General features: G+C 36.5%; 1 protein-coding gene across 2 annotated transcripts; it reads left to right on the top strand.

The window, feature by feature from the left end:
- The first annotated feature begins 1,719 nt into the window (after positions 1–1,719).
- Positions 1,720–21,375, top strand: LOC116251061 (uncharacterized). 2 transcript variants are annotated; one of them, XM_031625132.2, is made up of 17 exons: positions 1,720–1,950; positions 3,219–3,458; positions 5,271–5,417; positions 5,666–5,744; positions 8,178–8,361; positions 10,386–10,451; positions 13,386–13,619; positions 14,614–14,820; positions 14,935–15,238; positions 15,335–15,494; positions 15,589–15,697; positions 16,720–16,855; positions 16,946–17,001; positions 17,084–17,383; positions 17,492–17,617; positions 19,438–20,142; positions 20,929–21,375. In XM_031625132.2, exons 1-17 carry the CDS (start codon positions 1,818–1,820, stop codon positions 21,097–21,099), a joined length of 3,357 nt encoding a protein of 1,118 aa, XP_031480992.1. In that variant the 5' UTR covers positions 1,720–1,817; the 3' UTR covers positions 21,100–21,375. The 2 variants fall into 2 exon arrangements, with proteins under 2 accessions (XP_031480992.1, XP_031480998.1); XM_031625138.2 differs by lacking the exons at positions 1,720–1,950; positions 3,219–3,458; positions 5,666–5,744 and having other exon boundaries at positions 5,278–5,417.
- The last annotated feature ends 255 nt before the right edge of the window (positions 21,376–21,630 follow it).

Raw genomic sequence — 21,630 nt, 5'->3', positions numbered from 1 at the left:
GCCCATTTGTTGGGCAGAATATTTCTTGTAGCCATGTAAATAAAATTTAAATTTTTGAAAATTTTTCTTACCCATCAAACTTGAGATGAAAAAATTGAACGTTGAGTTGATTTTCATAAAAAGAAATTTTTTTCCATTTCAAGGGGTGGGAAAAAAATTCCAGGATAAATAAAGCTACCGTTTTCTTCTTTTATTTTTATCAAACTACTGAAAAAGTTATTTCATGGAACATAAACCCAGTATAACAAACACAAAGAGGTTTTGAAAATCTGGATTTTGTTTTAATTTCTTCATTTCCTAAAAATAAGTTTATGGAAACTTCTTTCCAACTCCATATTTCCAATGCATCAAACGGCCCTAAAGAATTTTTGTGTCCATATATCTTGGCACTCTCTAATTAATTTAGATGTGTTTGCTTCGGTTCTGGCCTTTCCAAGTTGACAACTTGAACAAATACAACCAGATTTTTTATTCGAAGCAACAGTAGTAAGCTTTTCACAAGAAAAATGTCGCACGTCCCTAGCTAAGATGTCCAAGTTATTGTACCTTAGGTTGTATTTTGATAGCATCAGATCTTAGATATGATATTGCATGATCTTAGATATGATATTGCATTAAAAAGTGTGTCTTCCTAGAACCTCATTTTGCTCAGTAATGTGATTTTAAATCCACGTTATATGTTAAAAACCATGCATTCAAGGTAGGATAGAAGGAGGTCTGACCTTAAATGTGAGGATCTAAGATCTTTAGTAATCTCAGATCCCTACGGATCTAAGATCCATGGTTATTGATTTTTATGATATGAAGGGAAGGATGCTATAGGGAGATCTAGGGGTGAACAATGAGTCGAGCTACTCGAGCTCGAGCTTGACTCGTTAAAGCTCGGCTTGTGACCAAGTTCGAGCCGAACCATTTGCTTAACGAGTCGAGCTCGAGTTCATGAGTCGACTCATTCAAATAATCAAGTTGAGTTCGAGCTCAACATGTAACTGCCTGAGTCGAATTTGAACCTTAATTGAGTTTGTCGAGTCTTAATCAAATCGATATATTCAAACGAGTTTGTTGAACCTTAATCAAGTTGATATATTCAAACGAGTTTGTCAAGCCTTAGTCGAGTCGAGTTCAACATGTAACTATCGAGTCGAGCTCGAGTTGCTGCTGTCAAGCTCCAGCCGAGTCGAGTTCCAGTTGATTGAACTTGGGTTCGACTCTATTCATGTTCACCCTTACAGAGATCCCGTGTTATGCCTATAATGAAAAAAATAGTGTTTCCACCTCTAATTTGGAAGACAATTTTGCCATTTTTTAGAGATACAATTTTCACCCATACCTCTCTTGCCTTTATGGGGGAGGGACCTTCTATTTAACACCAATGGAAACATTTTGGTACTGGAAAGAGAGTTAAAGTAAATAAAATTAAACTTCAACACGTAGCGTTTCCAAAAAACAATTCCATATTTTATTACGCGAATACAGCGGACGTTTCTTCGGTGTTGTACAAAGGTGCCATTTCTTGGGAAGATATTTTCTTGGCGGAAAGATGTGACGCCAGGAATGATGTAAAAAGCAAGCCGAACGTTTCAACAGTCACCATCTATCAAGAAATGGCGATCGTATCCCTCACGTGTGAGCGTTTCAATAGTTATTGAGGACGGCTTGTTTTTTCTGTGCAAAAGAGGTTCAGCTATGAGTCGAACGATGATTATTGTTGTCGAGAACTGAGTCGCGAACGGGTGTCTACTGTCTCCTCCCGGAATCGCACGCACATTTTGGTTTTCAGATGGTCCGGTTCTAGGGTTTTCCCCTTCTCCGGCGAGATGACGTCAGCTCTGACCGGCGGAGTCGTCTCCTCGATCTGGAATGGCGATAGAGTTTGGGAAGATCCTGCGATCATCAAGTGGCGGAAGCGCGACGCTCACGTGCCGCTGCAGTGCCACGACACGGTCGAAGGTGAGTCGCGTTTCTGTTTTTGAGACACTCGCTTAAACGATCTATGCATGTTGCTGAATTGCCTCGTGGCCTTGGAGTTGGATGAGGATCCTCTATTTGGAGTGATTGTCTTTGCACATTCTGTTGTTGTTTAGATTTGGTTAGTCGCTGTTGTGGACGAAATGGTGATCTTATATTGCTTCTCAGGGTCGTGGATTGATTGGAAAAACTTGTAGATAGGGATTTTCGTTTGAGTTTGTAGAGTTAAACATCGGTATGAAGTTCTTGTTTTCCATTTTTTGTAGGGAAAGATTTCCATCACAAATTCGTGATGGCACCTGTACAGAGTTCATCTCTTTGACGAGAAGGTTCTAGTGAATCTGATGTCAGCATCGGTGTTTAACTGACCCGAAGCGCATTGACTAACTCAGGCCGAATTATTTGTTCTTTTTGCTCCATATGACTAAAACAAATTCGCGAATAGCATTTCTGTCATTCGTTCAATGTTTTTAGAAATGCCGTGGATAGCTAAAAGGTCATAAAGGGCTACTACTACCTACACTTGGCATGTGGCCTCTGCCGCTATAAACATCCTTTCATTATTAATAACGTAAAAATAAAGTATGCGTACAAGCTGTGACCATTACTCCCGCTTTAGCTGAAACACCAGCATCCTATGGACTACGACGCAAAATCCTTACAAATGTAAGCTGGCGATCAGCATTTTCCTGATCCAACAGCACGAAAACGGACGTTCTCGTTCAACCGAAAAGGTGCACCCGGATTCATAAGATCAGAATTAATTCCAATGAAATCTTTCCATCATAAGCAATGGAAAACAAGAATATTTTACCTAAACGGGTTCCTCTCTCTCTCATATATATATATATATATATATATATATATATATATACACACACACACACACACACATACACACACACACACACAAAAAACTGACTGAAGGGTGAACTTTCTGTTGAATCTTCCTAGATACTCATTGATTAGGTGTAAATGTAACTATCAATGGATGCATTATGTGCATACAGGAAAGTGAGAAGGACTAGATAATCCTTAATCTGCTGAGTGCTGATATTATTATTGGACTGCATATGCGAACATGTTTAGGGTTTCTGTTTTTTGTTTTCAACTGTTTTTTTTTTTTGCATCTTTTAGTGCAGATAGTTGAATTTGGCATCCTTCATATATTTCTGCATATATTTCTGCTATGTATTCTTGACATATTTTTGGACATTCATTGGAAACATAAACTCAACTGCTGTTTGCAGGAGCTCTCAAGTATTGGTACAAGAGAAACAAAGTTGATGTGCTGGTTTCCAACTTAGCCACATGGAATGACGATGCTGTTTCTAGTTCTTTAGAGAGTGCTAGCTATTGGGTTGAAGGCTTGCCGTTTGTTCACTCATTGAGTGGTTATTGGAAATTTTATTTGGCAACTAGCCCCACAGAAACACCTGTGAGGTTCTATGAGAGTACATTTGAAGATGTCAATTGGGAAGAGCTGCCAGGTTTGTCTTTTTCTCTCATATGCAAATCAGTGACAGAGTCAAAAAGTTAAGACACAGGGGCCACTGTCTTATCATTTAGTAAAATCTAAAATGTAGCTGCAGGTAAGATTTTCCCCTCAATAGAAGATGTGGTTTCTTTTGAAGAAAAAAATGCTATTTTTATCTATTATGAATAAGGCAGGAACTTTTGTACTATAATATCCAATAACAATATTGGAACTATTGCGTTTTTCTAAAATCCAATTAATTTTAACACTTTACATCTTTTTTCATTATCTTATATCATATATATTTCTAAAGTTTTTCTAAAAAATTTGAAAACATCATTTAGTTTATTTTCCAGAATCTTTTAAAATGTGGTTTTAGATGACAGCCTTTGTCCCTTCCTGTTTCTAAGTTGAAAATGACAAAGTTGTGTTGTTTTTAGTAATAGCTAGACAAATACACAAAATTTTCATGAGTTTTTTTTCTAAAATCATATGTACATTAAAATAAATGTAGGTTCTTACTAAGTGAATAACAAATTGTACTACTGCATGAGAATAACATAATAAGTTAATGAACACTATAATTTTAATGACATTTTTTAAGATTTTTTTAATATGACAGAAAGGTGAGGCCACTTAATGGACCGTCTTCTTGGGAGTTTGTCCCAATAAAAGTTCACTTGAGATTTTTATTTATACGTTGTAAAGAAAACTAAGTCCATACTAAAAGATGAAATGGCTGCCTGAAATGGATTTTCGATAAGAAGTTGGGTGTTCATAAAAATTTATCTAGATCAAACTTTATGTGAAATCTGTACAAAAGAAACGCGACAATTTATTTCTATACTTTGTTATAATTGCCATTCCATAAGAAACTTTTTTTTCCCCTTTTTTAGAATGGCAAATTTTGAAATGAGAAACTGCATGAGGGGCCTCTGCACACCCCAAGCCATGGGGGCCCCTGTCTCTGATGTCAACTAATTTTATGTGACATTATCTTATACTGCTTGCTCCTTTGTCTGTCCACCAAAAGTGGAAGTGGTCATTGTTTCTTTAAGCTGTACTCTTCAATTTAAAGATACATATAGGAAAAACGTTGTTTATGCATGGTCACATTTCATTTGGTTTAAAGGACTATACATTGACGAATGAGTGTTTTCTTTGTGAGAGTTGCGTCATATGTATGTGATACTGTCAAAGTGGCCCTTCGAAGAAGAGATTCCTGCTGTTGTTGTTATTTACATATGATGGCATTCCTTATTCTGGAGAAAATGGATTGGTGTGGGATTGGCAACTACGGTGAACAATCACTATGAAGATGCAAATATAAAACTCGTAGTATTTCTCATTAGGTTAAACTCTGAAATACACCAAGACAGCATATTCAACAAAGACATGACCAAGTGAATGCTGGCAATAATGTGTTTGATAATCATAATGCTAGTTGTTTGTAACATAAAGCAATAACATAGAAAAGCATTCAAAACCAGGCACATGTTAGACATGTAGAAGCTGCTTCATAAGGTTATTAGTTCCTATGCCTGTTCACACTAATGACTTAAAATTGGCCATCCATTGTTTTGTTAGTTCCACTTGGCCCAGGGTTAACGTTGTGTATGAACATGGAACTAGCAAAACTGTGTAATTTTCATCTGAGCTTTTTTTTTTTCACTTTAACGGCAGGTGCTTATTTGTATTGATGCTATAGACCAAGCTTATTTCTATATATTTAAACTTTTATTTTAATTCAGAGATAAGTATTTTCTCTGCTCTGGCCTAACTAGAATTAGATTTTCTAATGTGTTGGTTTCATTAATTTTAACAGTTCCTTCCAATTGGCAAATGCATGGTTTTGATCGGCCTATTTATACGAACACTCTGTATCCCTTTCCATTAGATCCACCAAATATTCCAGTTGACAACCCAACAGGTTGTTACAGAAGGCATTTCACTCTTCCCAAAGAATGGGAAGGTAAGAAATAAGAATTGTTTTATTATTTTCCCTTCTTGTTTACATAATCTTTAATTTTGTTAACTGTTTGGTATTTTTCTCATGTGATAAGTTTGTTGGTGGGCATTGTCCAATTCTTTTACAACATACACACAATTCTTAACATGTTTGAGACAAGGGAAGTTGGACATACTTTTTGACTTGTATGGAGATCTTATGTCTTCCATATCCTGACTAATTTTCTTTGCCTTGCTAATGATCTTATTGAGGTCGTCGTATCTTCTTACACTTTGAGGGTGTTGATTCTGCTTTTCGAGCATGGGTAAATGGCATGCCTGTAGGATATAGGTTCGTATCTGATCCTTAAGGTCTTTGGGAAGAAATTTTCTCTTTGGATAAAGAAGAAGTATGTCTTTTTGTGTAGCTTCAAGACATTTTGTTTGGGTATAGCTCCATCTACTTGATTTTCTTGCATCTTATTGTATTTTTCACATTTTATGATCCATGTTTTTACTTTTGTCGATGTGAAATCATATATGTCTCTGTGGTTGATTGAGTGTTTCCATGTCGATGATGTTGAAGCATTTTCTGTAATTGTAGTGTATGCAGTTTTTTCAATTGTTATGGATATTTTTCTCCAAATGTTGATTTTGTTATATATCTTCTCTACTGCAACTTTGGTTAGCACAGATAATTCATGCTGATCATCACATTTAGGCTATAAGTTGGACACTTCATCCCATAATTGAGATAGTTCACCATAATTCTTCATAGACATATCTCCATGTTGTAAATAGGATTATTGGAGACTTTCACTTGAACATTCCATTTATCAGCTACATTTTTCATAGTAGGTATCTCCTTAAAAAACTCCCTTCTTTGTCGACAAGCTCAAACTTAGTTAGTTAAGCACTCATAGAAGAATCAATACTATTTATAAAGCCAAGACACAACTTTGTAAGGAGTGAGGACTAGTTTTTCCATTCTTTCCACTTTTTCTCATATTCCCTAATTGCCTTCTCTTTTTCCATTCATTTTGATTTTTTAGCTTTTCCATCCATGCTTTTGGTAGGAAACAATTTTGGTCCATTTTTGGAACCATCAACAAATCCTCAAAGACCTTTACCTCCTATGAATGCTTCATAGTGGAACTCATGTCACATAGTTTGTAGGCATAAATTCAATGAATGGTTAAAGAGTAAAGATTTCCTCATCCTCCATTTAAAAAGAAATAGACCCAAGAGAGCAACGAGGTAAACACACCGGGAAAGGAAGCATGTGAGGTAGCCAAAAGAAATTTCTCTGACTAGCCACAAAGCAGCCACAAAAACTTCAATGCTTCCACAGTCTTTCATCACAACAATACTTCAAAAGAGTCATGACAAGATCATCTTCTTTCTCTGATACCATGTAAAGATCAAGATATTTACTCTAACCTATATCAAGGTAGGTGAAATCGTCTTCAATGAAGACAATTACCTGATGTTCACGAGAAAATAATATAGATAAGAATCTATATTTCTCACACCAATATCTTGACAAAGGAGCACTTGTGATAGGACGGAATGGGAAAAACTATGCACCAAGGCACAAACCAATGATACAGAGTAGCTTAAAAGAAGCTTACAAAGAATGGGACCAGATGGTCCCCTAAATAAGCCTAAGAAAAGAGCCATTGGAGGCCCAGCAGCTAGAATTTTAGCCATCGGTGTCTCCCATGGCTCTTTCATTTGAGTACAAAAGTGAAGAATAAAGTAAGGATACAAAAAAATACAGAAAAATAAAAGAAGAAAACAAAGATCACGCATAGTCCCTAACAGTATCTATGTATGTATATTTGCTACTGTTATTATATGCACAATCTAATTTGGATGTTATAGTACAAATTGTTTTGACCTGATCCAACAGTATATTTGTGTTCAACATTGTTCAACATCTATAAGTCAACTATTTGTGGAGTTCAACGAAGAGATGGATAAAAAGTGACTCAGCCTACAAAGTTTGATGTGATTTTGGCTGTTCAGTTTACCAGAAAAGGCTGACACCTCAGTCACACGGGCATCTCTAAAAGGCAGAAGTACCATGTCGACATGACTGAACAGGGGTGTGGATATGGGACACAACAGTTTTAATTTTTGTAGCGTTCTTTTGTATGTTTTGGTATATTTTAGTATTTTTTGTTCAGTAACATATATTTTTATGAATACAAACAATGAATTTATGTGTTTGTTTGCTTATATATATATATATATATATATATACACACACACACACGTTTTATATATGTATGTATTGTATACATATATCTATGTGCTGCCCTATCCACACACCCACACCTGTGTTTGCACTCAGACCCTCACCCATGTGACATAGGCCGACACATCCATACATAAGTAATTCAGAAACAGATCTTCACCGAATCAACCTTATAGAGCATAGATTGTATATGAGAGGTTGGACTTTGTGAGAAAAGAAAAAACAACATTAAAAAGGTCCAACTATGTTTGCATGTGCCCGTAATTGTAGCACACATATAACTCTCCACGAGATTCACAGTTGCATATCACTTGTGGCCTGTTTATCCAAAAGGAATACGATGCTTTTCCTTAAATCTAACCTGTAATGCGTGCATTATCAGTTGCAAAAGATCATGCTTTTGATAAACTTGATTAGTTTCTGAGTTTCCGTCATATATTTATGAAATCAGCTTGGGTGATATATCTTTACTAGTTTACTTTATGTCATAATTTTTTGCCTTAATTTTTTTTCTTTTATATGCAGTGAGGACAGCAGGCTTCCCGCAGAGTTTGAAATTACGGAATTTTGCCATGCTTTTGGTTCCCCTGAAGAGAACCTCTTAGCTGTTCAAGTGGTTAGATGGAGTACTGGCTCTTACTTGGAGGATCAAGATCACTGGTGGTTATCTGGCATTCACAGAGACGTCCTTTTGTTTGCTAAGCCTCAGGTAGTTTTTCCTCTACTATGTCCGATTTATTCCTTTTGAGATATTGTATGTTTATGTGTCAAGGTTTTGTAAACATTAGTTGTAAAAATGAGTGCTAACCCACCCCGGGTGAAGTCCTTAGACATATTAATATTTATGCTTGCCTGGTAGATTCTATTGTAGACTTCCAAATTTTTGAAGTATTAATTTGTCCATGAAAATGCTTGTCTTGGGGATTCTGGTGTCAAGTTTCTAACTTAGTGAAGTTATGTTAACATGGTTATGGAAATGCTGGTCTTGGAGATTCTGGCGTCAAATTTCCAAATTGTTAAACTTATGTTAGCATGGTTATGGAAGTATTATGTTAGAGAGACTTAAATTGCTGCTTTGGCAATTTTTGTTCTCCATGACAATAGTCAGTTTGTCCATTTATCTTTTGTTTTTCTGTCATTAATTGGAGGCTTCTATTTTCCTTGAAGTTCAAACATTTGGAAAAAAAGGATTTGTGTTCAAGGTAAGTTTATCAACATGCTTAGCTGTTTTTTTGAGTAAAAGAGAAGGATCATAGGAGGAAATTTATGGAATACAAGAGAGAGAAAAGGGTAAAACATAGTCAACCAAAAATATATCTGTCTAGATGCACATTCTTTGATGATTTGTCATCTATCTTGGTGTTCTAGTTACCTTGTCCAGTGGAGAATCATTCCAAGAACTTGGCTCTTTACATCTTTTTTAAGAATGTGCACATTGAAATCCATGAAGTGGATTGGCTTAAACTCAAAGTTGATAGTTGATAGCTGGGACTCATTCCATAAGGTTATCGACATAAACCCAGGTTGATGGTTGATAGAATGATAGCTCATACTCATTCCATGAGGGTATGGACCCAGAGCGGGTTTACCAAAAAAGTTTTAAAGAGAAGCAGCTTACCTAGTTGTTTCATGAAATGCCAATCCTTAAGTAGGGTTTCCATTTGTGTAACTAAGCTTTTCTGCACTATCAAATTCACACTATTTAGCCTCTCCAAGAGCCTCACCTTTTTACCATTATTTGCGCTTTCATGACCATCCTTTAGCCCCCGTGTAGCCTTGAGTGTCCCAATACCACCCAGACAATAATCTGGTGTAACTGATGTAGACTGCAATTATGTATCCTTTTGAAGTTCGGGGGTTGATGCCAAGCCCACCATATTCCAGTGCAATCACCATCGAATCAAACAGGTCACTTCTTTTCCTGGAAGGAAAAATAGTAACCTGATTCAATAGTTAAGCTGCCATTCTCTTCTGGGATGTAATTACATGCAGATATGCATGCTTTTGCTGAAAGATTGTGTTGCATCATGCCACCATGTGCTCAATACTGAAGCTTGAGCCATCCAGCCATGTCTACTTCATGGGAATGAAAGTTTAGTTATGATAGCTTGTTTGCAATGTATCATATTTTCTTTTAAAATTTTTTTTCTCAGGGGCTGTGCATTGTTTGACTGACATAATGAAGCAGCATTGCAGTATCTAAGAAGCACCATTCCAGTGTCTACCATCCTCTTCTGGATATCATATTTTTAAAGTTTAGCTTTTATATGTGTTTTCATACTCTAGACTGATGCAGGACAAGGAGTTCAGATAACTTTCTCAAGCAATAGTTTGCTGGTAATCTGTGTAAATAGTTTGAAGGAATCAAGCACGATATTCATTTGTGTGATTAGTTTGAAGGAATAAAAAAAGACATGCATTTGTATAACGGTTTAAAAGGAAACAGGAGAGTCAATGATCTATGAACAGACACTGTAATAAGTATTTCATTATAAATGCTTGAAATTGTTTATCATTTGGAACGCTGTTATCCTGTTAGGATTTCAAGACCTTGAGTGTCAACACCTTCACCCTTTATTTCCACAATCTTTCCATCATCAATTCTTGCATGATTTAGTTCTGAACATCCGTAGCAGTCTTTTTTTTTGGGTTTTATAGGAACTACTTATGGTGGTTCACAAAATTATGTTCATGTTCATCAGTTCATGGTCATTGGCAGTTTTGTTCATGCAGGTGTTTATAGCTGATTACTTTTTCCGATCAGATCTAGATGAGAAGCTTACTTGTGCAGATATTCAGGTCAGAATAAGACGTCCTTATTATTTTAGTTTAAAATTTCTTCAAACCATTTATTGGTGGCTAACTTACATGGCTTTGACCAGTTCCAAAGGTTTTTAGGCATGGTTTAAACTTTAAATTATTTTCTTAAGTATATGGAGCAAAATGTCTTCAACAATAATAAAATGAAAAGTTCTTCTACGTTTTCTGTGACTCTTCGATCAGGTATTTTATGATTAAAAATTTTGGTGTGGTGCTCTCATGAATGGTACCTGTTAATATAACGTAAATGGTCAACTGTAAATGCAAATGACAATTTATGATGTATGCTGGTATTACTTAGTCACTTTTATGTGCTTATTTTACTGAGCTCACTTAACAACTTATCTGTGGTTTTTACATCCTAAAACTAATATTATGGCCCTACCTCAGGTGAGGTACTGAGCTGACCACTGACTAGTAGCCAATATTAGGCACCTTAGTTTGCTTCATGGTTTTTTATGATGCTGTGGATATAGATAGACTGTTGTTAAAGTATATAGCAAATTTGTTTTATATGTTTGGACATCTGAATAACTGAATATGACAGTATTACAGCAGATATTTGCATGTATGTTAGTATTGTACAGTGTATATATATTATGGAGAAGAATTGAAATCAGCCAGCTACCTCTGTGGCTGGATGATTATTTTTTTATTTTGTGTTCTTAAAAACCATCATAAAAAGTGTGTTCCATAGCTAAAATCCGTGGCCAAGATCATTGCCACCATTTGGAATGGTTTTTAGCAACACAATATAAATAACAAACTGGCCATAGATAGAGGTAGTCGGCTGATTGCAATTCCTTTCTCTCTTTATAATATATATATATATATATATATATATATATATATAGAGAGAGAGAGAGAGAGAGAGAGAGAGATCTACTAGAATGAAGTTTTCCTTTTCAGCCAAGGCATTTATATGCTCTCACTTTCTCAAAGTTCACCATCATAGGCAAGTTTTAGTTTTATTTGATGCATACTTTTGCTCTCTCTCTCTTCCTTGTGTGCATGCGTGGAAGGATGCAAGTACCTCAAAGGCTCAAAGTGTTACTTATAAAATGCATGTTGCGATGGATGTTAAGGTCATTGAAATTCTCTATGCGTAACATAAAATTTGTAGCATATTTATCTGTAAGATAATAGAGTTAATGTCTACATTTATGGCCATTTCACAAGATATTTGTGTGCCATTTATGGGCTAGTCATGAAATTGAACAGGGGACATGAAGATGAAGGAACAGGATAAGGATTATGCTCCTTTTCTTTGTGACTATCAATGCTGTTGTTGTCTACTTTCTTCTCAACCTCATATGGCATGGACATGGCAGTTTAGCCCATGTACCCGCTCCGACATGCCGACACACGGATCTGGACATGGGACATGGGTGGACATGCCAAAAAATAAACTATTAATTAATTTTTTTTTTCATTTTATCACTTTTTTGTGATGCATCCAATTATTTCCATGAACAATCCTTTCAAATGCTCAACACTTTTGTGATAAAACAAACTTTCTTACGAGATTGTAAGAGTGAACTATTAATTTAATTTTTTTTTTCATATTATCATTTTTTAGAATATAAAATTTGCCGTATCTGCGTGTTCAATTTTTTTCAAAATTGCTGAGTCCGTACCCGTATCCTACCCGCACCCATGTGACATAGCCTTTAACACTTGTACCTATGTGGCTATGTTAAAACATGCTTCCTGGAAGAAACTTGGACAGACCATGTAATTCCAGTAAAAGAGTTGAGAGATGCCATGCCAAGATGGCACAACTTTACGTACAAATAGGTGGTGGTATTTATGAGACATTTGCATATGTTTCCAAGGTGAACCCCTGATCGACATGGTTTGCATCCATGGTTGTAAAGAGATGATTAGCAATATATTAATTATATGTTGAATGACATGCAAATTTATCGGTAGTATGTAGATATTGTTTTTTTTCTTTTAATTGTTTAATATGCTACAGATGCTTTTTTCCTTTCAAATCATGTTAGACCAAGTGAGACCCTACAGATGTATTTAACCTGGTCCTTGGTGAGGAAAAAAAGTCTTGGAACTTGTCATTTGGAGAAAAATGTGATTTTGCAGACCTAAAAATGTGAGTAACTGTGAGCTCTGTGATCTTTGAAAGAGCACAAATGCCTACATTGTCTGTACATATCCAGACAGCTTTTTATGTCAGGTTATTACATGCTCTTTTTTAGCATCATAGGTAGTGGTCTTGTAGTTGGTTTAATTGATAAAATAGCTTATAGCTTAGTTTCATGCCTGTGTGGTATTCCAGCAATCAGAAATCAAGAACCCACTTAACAATCAATACTTGTTGGTCAAGAACCAAGAGTTTCTATAGTTGTTCACAACTGGTAAGCAACAAAGAGCATACCTATCTATTCAGATTAAGTTACAAACATCCAAAGTTACATTTTTGATGGGTTCTTACTCTGTGTCCCCTTTTTCCTTTTCTCCGGTTTCTCTGATAACTTTGTCTCTGTCCTTTCATTAATCAGGTGACAAACTGACAAGTGGTTCTTCATGGAGTTTCTTTCATCTTTCTTATTTTTGATGTTTTTTTATTGTCCGGTTCTGTTGTCCGATTATATGGTTTATTGCCCTTATTATCCAAATGGTATTGATTCATTTTCTTTTATCTATCATGTTTATGAAAATTTTCTACTATGGTAGATAGTATTCTCTGTTGGCCGTTTTTTTTGTCTGCACAGTTTGTTTATGGAGTTTCACTTTCTATTAAGCACAAGAATTTGGAAAAAAAAGGGTAAAGCAACAATTAAGCACAAATGTGATGTTTAGTGCAATTTCAAGATTGGTCGTTTTTAGATGCTGTTGTAGTTGATCAGGAATATTTGAAATTGCTCTTCCTCAAGCTTTGGATTTGTGCTTCAGGTTGAAGTGAAAATTGAGAAAAGAAACTTGGACGATAAAACATTCGGCACATTCTCCTTAGAAGCTAAACTGTATGAAACAGGAACATGGTATGAACCTGATGGTTGTGTAAACTTATGCTGTTCTGAAGCTACTAAGATGGAGACTTCTTCTCCATGCTGTACTATTATTGGATTTCAGGGTTATAAACTGAAGGGAAAATTGGATATGCCTAAACTTTGGTCTGCTGAAAGGGTGAGAAACTCACAACATTGAATTGTTAGTTCCCTATTTTTGTTCCGTTTGTTGATCCTTTCTTCAGGTTGAAGATAAACACCTTCTGTTTATGATGTCTGTTTGTGTACCACTGCATTCAACTCTTTTCCTTGGCCAACTTGATTTTTTCCCCCTTTTCTTCTTTTTTGTACAAAAAATGATCTTTTTTCCTGGTAGAGATGTCTGTGACAAAACATATAACCTTGCATTTCATGAAGTACTATGCAGCTGAATGGAGGTGGCCCTTTTTGGCCACTCTAGATTTTCATAGAATGGCTGAACAGAAATGGTTTCTTTTGCAACATTCTTGACTGGAATGTGGCCTCAAACTGCATTATCTTTCACCTTTCGAATTGCCAATTTTTTTCTTAACCCGGTTTCTGGTTTATCTGTGCTGCCACTTTGATGTAGACATTTATTCTTGAACACTTTCAAGTTTCAACTCCAGTTTTCTATTGTCAAAAAGGTAATATGCTGAGGGAGACCTTTTAAAATGGCACTTTGGCAGGAAAAAATGAGTACACAAACTACAGTTGCTTAATAATATATTTGAGCTTGACTCTTGACATATAGGATAATTCGAGTTCATCTGAAATTTTCATGTATTTAGTTTTTGTACAGGCCTATCAAGGCCTTTGTTTTACAAAATCTTGAACTTGGCAAAATGTTTCAAATTTGTTACTCATGTTCATTTAAGGGTCTAGGCATACTTTGATATATTCACATCTGCATGAAAGTTAAAATGGGAAGTTGTTAGACACATGGAAGCTGCTATGAAATGGAATACTTGCTAGTCATTGCAGCAAGCATATGTAATTTCCTATGGTTACAGACGTACAGCTGATGATAAAGTTGGATATTTTTCAATTTGTGCTCCAGTAAATGCAGATTCTTATCAATTGAAGTGCTAGCAACCCCATTGTAAAGTGCTGACTGTAATCTGATGGAGTTTCCTTTCTTTCCTGAATACCAGCCCAATCTCTATGTTCTAGTCATCATCCTCAAAGATGCCTCAGGATCTATCATTGAATGTGAGTCTTGCCAAGTTGGCATTCGTCAAATCTCCCAAGCCCCTAAGCAGCTACTTGTCAATGGAAATGCTGTGATGGTACGCGGAGTCAACAGGCATGAACATCATCCCCGTCTTGGAAAGACAAATGTTGAGGCTTGCATGGTGAAGGTAATTGACATAGACAATTTGACCTCCATGAATGCTTTTCTGTTGTAATTTTTGTTGACTTCACTTTTTCCTAATTTTCACTTGTAGAATATCATCTGTTTTCTGTTGTTTCAGGATTTGGTCTTGATGAAACAAAACAACATTAATGCAGTTAGAAATAGCCATTACCCACAGCATACTCGATGGTATGAGCTGTGTGACTTGTTTGGCATGTACATGATAGATGAAGCCAACATAGAGACACATGGGTTTGACGTTTCTAAAAGTGTAAAGCATCCTACCTTGGAGCCTATGTGGGCCTACCATATGTTGGACAGAGTTATAGGAATGGTGGAAAGGGACAAGAACCATGCTTGCATCATCCTGTGGTCTCTAGGAAATGAATCTGGATATGGACCTAACCATTCTGCTTTAGCAGGTATTAACTGTCCTGGCATTTGGCATTGCCACATTACCTTTTCTTGCTTCTGCTTGAGTTGGTGTCAGTAACAGTATTTTTCTGAACCAAGTATAGGCTGGATCAGAGGCAGGGATTCCTCAAGGTTTTTGCATTATGAAGGAGGTGGGTCCAGAACATCATCAACAGACGTGATATGCCCTATGTATATGCGCGTGTGGGACATAATTAAGATTGCCAAGGACCCCACAGAACTCAGACCTCTAATTCTGTGCGAGTATGTGTTTTTTCCTAAATTAGTTTTTGGATATCGAAAGTTCATTCTTCTCTTCTTGTGTTTCACATGTTAAACATAATTTTCAATGTTCCAGGTATTCTCATGCGATGGGAAACAGTAATGGGAACCTCAAAGAATATTGGGAAGCAATAGATACAATTCCTGGACTTCAGGGAGGTTTCATTTGGGATTGGGTAGATCAGGTAACTCTTTGCATGTCATCTATGTAGAAGAGTTTTCTTCATGGTTTGTAAACACATCTTTATGATTCTAAGTTGATAAATACAAGCTTTTCAATGTGTCCATTTTAATCAAATGAAATTGCTGAGGTTGTAAGATGAACTCAAGACATGGATAGTGGCAGTGGTAGTTTGCGTTCTCAAGAGGTAGTCTGAATAACCTGTTTATTGGATGTTTTCACTGACTTTTTTCTGTAGGCAAGGGTTTCTGTTGACGCCCTGTGTTCTGAAACTCAAGATGGCTTTTACCTCTTGCTGTGCAATGGCCACTTTGTTCTTTTTCCAGACTACCTAAAAAGAATTCAAGTCGTAATTCAATAGGCATGTACGAATGAGTGATAAAAGTGCAATAAGGCAGGGCAGGTACTGTGGGGAGTGGCAATGTACCATATTAATAAATTCTTCCCTTGCTTGTCTGAAAGTTTTTGGTTGTTTGTGGCCTACTTACTTCTAGCAGCTTCATTCTTGAGTAGCTTAGATCAGGATTATATTCTAGTTTCCTTTACCAGCAAAATATTTGTTGTCATTGGCAAATGGAAATAAATTGTGTTCCTCCAAGATTTTCATGGAATTAAGTACTTCAAGATTATGATCTAGTTCAGTGCTTTACGTTATCTGCTGATAAAACTGCATTTCAGTAGGTGGCTCTGGATTATATCCGAGTTTTATGGTTCAAATATCATCCTCCTTGGAAATATCTGTGTAACTTTTATTTTTACTTTGATTATGAGGGCAGTGTCTGAACACTTGCTAAACAATGCATGCTAGATAAAGTCAAGCTGTTAAGTTGATGTGGGACTTTTTCCTTCACACATTTCTTTCTCGTTTCACTCCCCCTTTGTGGTAGACTAGATAAATAAACAGTTTATGTCCAATTTTTGAGTTTTTTCAATCTGCTAACAGTTGAAGGTTTGGCAACTACCAGTTTATTTCCATTAACACACGATGTGTATATGCTAACAATTACCTTGTTGCCTCCCTTACAGGGCATATTGAAGCTAGGTTCAGATGGTAGAAAGCACTGGGCTTATGGAGGCGATTTTGGTGATTGTCCTAATGATCTGAACTTCTGTTTGAATGGATTGATATGGCCTGACCGAACTCCTCATCCTGCATTAAATGGTAGGACTACTGCCTTAGCCACTTTTCACTTTAATGTTTCTCCTTGTGACATTGGATGCTTATATCACTTTTTTGAACGATGTTTTTCAGAGGTCAAGTATGTCTATCAGCCACTAAAAATTATGCTGATAGGAGATGTAGTGAAGGTACTTTTGTATGCATTAGTGAATGATAAATTTTTTACAATGAGATTTTAACTGTGCATTCCTCCAACTTCTGATTCTACAGGTAATGAACGTACAATATTTTGAAACAACGGAGAACATAGAATTTAGTTGGATGTTGATTGGAGATGGGACCTGTCTGGGTTCTGGGCTTTTCTATCTTCCTGTAATTCAACCTCAGAGCAGTCTTGATATTGCGTGGGAATCATGTCCCTGGTATCAACTTTGCAATTCATTAGCTTTGGCCGAAGCATTTTTAACAATTACTGCTAAGCTCAGAAGTACAACAATATGGGCCCAAGCAGGGCATGTTCTTGCCTCCACACAGCTTTGTGTTCCTGTTGCTAGTTCACCTTCTCCTTCTGTATGTGTTCTCTTGAGGCCAAATCTCACAACCCATAGCCATCATTAACTCTTTGTTTTTTTCCCTATTGCCTTGCACGTCCCTTACATGGAGCTTTATTTTCTGCAGGTCATTGATTTGACTGAGCTTTCTGGATTGCGAGGTGAATGCATCGATGGGTTTATTAGAGTAAGCAAACAGCATTGCTGGGAGATCAGCATCAACTCAAAAACAGGAAGAATTGATAGTTGGAAGGTTAAATTTCTGTTTATAAACTTTTTCTTGGCTATGTCCAAACATCAGATCTGATGACTACCCTTAGATCATCTAATAACTGCCCTTAGATCATGTTTGATAGGCAGGATGCCATGTCATAGCAGGAGAATGAACATGGACATTCTGCCGAATTAGTAGAATGTGAATGGATGTGTAGAAACACATTCCTCAATGCAGAAGGAACATGTTTTGATGCATCCCTTGTTTGTGTATATATGCAGGGCCCATCAAGGAATGAAGATGGGCATCTGTTTTACCCACATTAGAACATGATTTAAACAATCTCTTAGAAGATCAGTAGTTTCCACCACTATAGAAATAGGGGGTTCTTTATGTGAAGATAGTTACTTCACGAATTTGTGTTCATCAGAGAATATCATATCAGTATTCCATTGTGAAAAGCATGAACTATATTTTTGTGGTTAAGGATCATAATCATCAGACAGAAGTATTCTTTTTTTTTTTTAAGTTTCTTCTTTTTTATTTTTATTTTTCCTATTTTTAGTTTGTTCTAGTGTTAGAATAAGTTCTGTCTATCTTTATATACTGTTTGCTCCTGCACGGTAGATGGGTACATTTATCCTGGTCATTCATTTATTTTGGTCATATATATGCAAGATAGATAGATAGTTGCTCCTGCATGGTAGATGGGTACATTTATGCTGGTCATTCATTAAACTGAAAGATAGATTGGCACAAGAAACCTGTATGCAGAACTGTCAGGAAATTACAGATCTCTAGTAAAAGGTTGGAGGCAAATCCTCCTATATTCAATTTCAAATGACAAATGGGGAATGAGGTTTTCAGTTCTAGTTCACAAAGTTAGTTTCTGACTTTATGTACATTGGATAGGTTGCAGCAAAGATGAGTGCTGCTGTTCTAGTGAGATATGCATGTGTCTTAAAGCGCTGAACAATTGAATTCCAACCAAAACATGGTAATATCTTCAAACCAGAAAGGATATTATCAGCTCAATGAGCTCATTATAGAAGGGAGAGGTAGAAGATCAGGTCAGCAAAGTAAGGTGGCTACTGAGCTTCTTTAATTTTATCAAAGGTGCAATGTAGTACCTATAGGAGCTTCCACTTTGGTGAAGCACTTGTATCAGCTGGCATGTCATTGGAGAACAAGTCAATGTAAAGATGATCTATGATCGTCATGTACTCTGTGTTAGAAATCTGTAATTCATGAGGGGTAATAGTGTAATTTTATATTTCTTAGTCTTGTTTTCTTATTCCTCTTTTTATGTATTTTTTATCTTTTTATTTTTACCCTCTTTTTATCAGCTGCTTATATTTCAGCTGATGACAGACTAGCTGTTGGAGTCTCCAACGGCTAGAAATCTAGCTGTTGGAGACTCCAACAGCTCACTCTCTCTTCTATTTATTACGTGTTATTCCTTTCATTTAGTTATGCTCCTTGGGTGAGCTGATTTGTAAGACTGTTATTAAGTAAATTGCTGTTCTAAGCAAGTACTGAGAGCAGTGAGAGATCTGTTTAACCCCATGTTGCTAATCAAAATTAGACAGGGAGGTAAAGAGAGGGTAACTTAAAAGACTTGATAAGTATGCCAAAATAGAGGAGTTTCTCATGATTCTGCATGGATCATTTCTAATATCATGTTGTTATGATCACTAAGTTGCATAATAAAACAAAATCTACAGAAAAGCTAATGGTACTTTTTAAACAATGGAGATAAAAATTTGACTTAATTCATCTAAGGTATTTGTAATCATAAATGTTAGTTCTATATTCTCTTGTTCACTTCTGCCGAACATTGTTCTTTCTGATAAATGCAGGTCCAAGACTCCCTAGTTATGACCAAGGGTATTCTGCCATGCTTTTGGAGGGCGCTGACAGATAATGACAAAGGAGGAGGATCAAAAAGCTATGCTTCCAAGTGGAAAGAATTTTCACTTGATGACCTGACATTTCACGCTGAGAGCTGTTTATTGAAGGAGCTGTCAAGTCATGTTGCCCATGTTGAAGTAGTTTTATTAGCTTTGCCCGGGCATCATGAAAATTTGAAGATTGAAAACTCTTCTGAAGCAGAAGTGAAAGATAAAGCTATCTTCAAGGTGGATATCAATTATTTTATTTACGGTACTGGAGATGTGATTGTTGAATGCAATGTTAATCCAAGAACTGACCTTCCACCACTACCACGTATTGGGGTGGAATTCCATTTAGATAAGTCGTTTAATCAAATAAAGTGGTATGGAAAAGGTCCCTTTGAATGTTATCCAGACCGTAAAGAAGCTGCCCAGGTTGGAGTCTATGAGACAACCCTTCAAGATATGCATGTTCCTTACATTGTTCCTGGTGAATGTGCTGGCAGAGCAGATGTAAGGTGGGTAACATTTGAAAATGATGCCGGGCTTTGTCTGTTTGTGTCATGCTATGGAGGGTCTCCACCCATGCAAATGAATGCAAGCAAATACGGTACTGCAGAGCTTGAGAAGGCTGCTCACAACGAAGAACTCGTTGAGTGTGATGATATTGAGGTATGAATTTGTATCATAATTTATTTCCTATTGCAATTGTTTTCAGTGAAAATTTGAATATCTGCATAAAATATCTACATAAAACCCTTGAGGAATGGACACTATTTGTTAGACAGACCCAACTCTTTATGTATTTTTTATGCTACTGATTATCATATTTCTTTTTCCTTTTTTAGTTGAAACCTTTTTGGCAATCCTTGAAATCATCTTAACCTTTGTTCTAGCTAGTTGCCAGTGCCACTTCTAGCTTGGCCTTCTAATTTGGATCCAAGTGATTCAGATGTTTTCTATAAGTTTTCTTTGTTTACACTCCTTCATTAATGTAATTTTGTTGTTTTATTCATCTTTTTATTGTTGATTGAGGTAGGGAAGTTCTCGAACCCCTATGTTTATCAATTTTTTTCTTTTCCTTTTTACTCCTTTTGTTCTTGACCTCTTGTTTTTATTCTGCTTTACGCTTTCTATCTTTTTCTCTTTCTTGTTATTCCGTTTTTGCTTTTTGTTTGTGCCAAATAAGTTTAACTAGTTTCCCGCCAAGATGCTTTTTTACTCCTCAAATGAGGAAGAATCTAGTGGTCTACTGCCTAGCACCTGCATATGTGTTTGTGTTGGTATGGGGGAAGAGAGAGAATGCCTGTTGATGTTTCTTGAGTCTTTTCTACAATCAGCAAGTTAAGTTAATTGCTTTAGACGTGGGATCTTTACTTGTTAACTAGCCTCAATATTTAGTGCTATATCTGTAGATGTGTCTTTTCTGGGCTTGACTGGATAAACATGGTTTAACAGGTGCATCTTGATCACAAGCATATGGGTGTGGGGGGCGATGATAGTTGGTCCCCGTGCGTGCATGAGAAGTACCTTATCCCACCTGTCCCTTGCACTTTCTCGATGAGATTCTGCCTAATAAGCTCCTCAAAATCATGCTTTGATATTTATAGGTCGATGTTGCCAAAATAGATGCAATAATGTAACCAACGCTTTACCTTTATGGAACTCTTAACGCCTTTTGTAAGCATGGGTTTTTCTGAACATCTGCGTAGGCTAGCCTTTGAATTTGGTTTATGCCTTTTGGCTCTCTGAAGTATTTATGCCTTTAGTTCTTCACTTTTATTTGATCTTGTAAACAAGGTAAGATACATCACATGGATTCAGATGGACAATGGTGAGATTAGTATCCTATTGATCTCATTTCGTTGCTGAACAAGATTAATCTTAGTTAAAATTAGTTGGTCACTTGGTTGTCAGATAAATTGGCATCGACATTATGTGCCTGGCGTATGATGCTCTCATCTCCTGAATCAAAAGCCTTGTTTTCCGTTTTCAACGGATTCCAGAAGTTGTCCATGAAGGCGACACTACTGAACTTTGGACATGTGGTAGCAAATGGTTCTTTCGAAGAAATCTTGGTGAGGATCTATCTTTACGTTTTGGGGTATGTGGTTCTCGGCACGGTGGATTGCTCAATTGTGAGCCCCGATTCCACGTTTA

Source organism: Nymphaea colorata, chromosome 1 (genome assembly GCF_008831285.2).
Source record: "Nymphaea colorata isolate Beijing-Zhang1983 chromosome 1, ASM883128v2, whole genome shotgun sequence".
NCBI lineage: Eukaryota > Viridiplantae > Streptophyta > Magnoliopsida > Nymphaeales > Nymphaeaceae > Nymphaea > Nymphaea colorata.
The sequence above is the reverse complement of the archived record's forward strand: the minus strand, read 5'-3'. Positions and strand labels throughout refer to the sequence as shown.

What these genes read in the sequence shown, in the direction of transcription:
- LOC116251061 (XM_031625132.2), top strand. Translation starts at nt 1,818, where the DNA reads ATGACGTCAGCTCTGACCGGCGGAGTCGTCTCCTCGATCTGGAATGGC. An exon ending in TCTTCCCAAAGAATGGGAAG is followed by an intron (nt 5,418 to 5,665) that starts GTAAGAAATAAG and finishes GATCTTATTGAG; the next exon opens with GTCGTCGTATCTTCTTACAC. An exon ending in TTTGGGATTGGGTAGATCAG is followed by an intron (nt 15,698 to 16,719) that starts GTAACTCTTTGC and finishes CCTCCCTTACAG; the next exon opens with GGCATATTGAAGCTAGGTTC.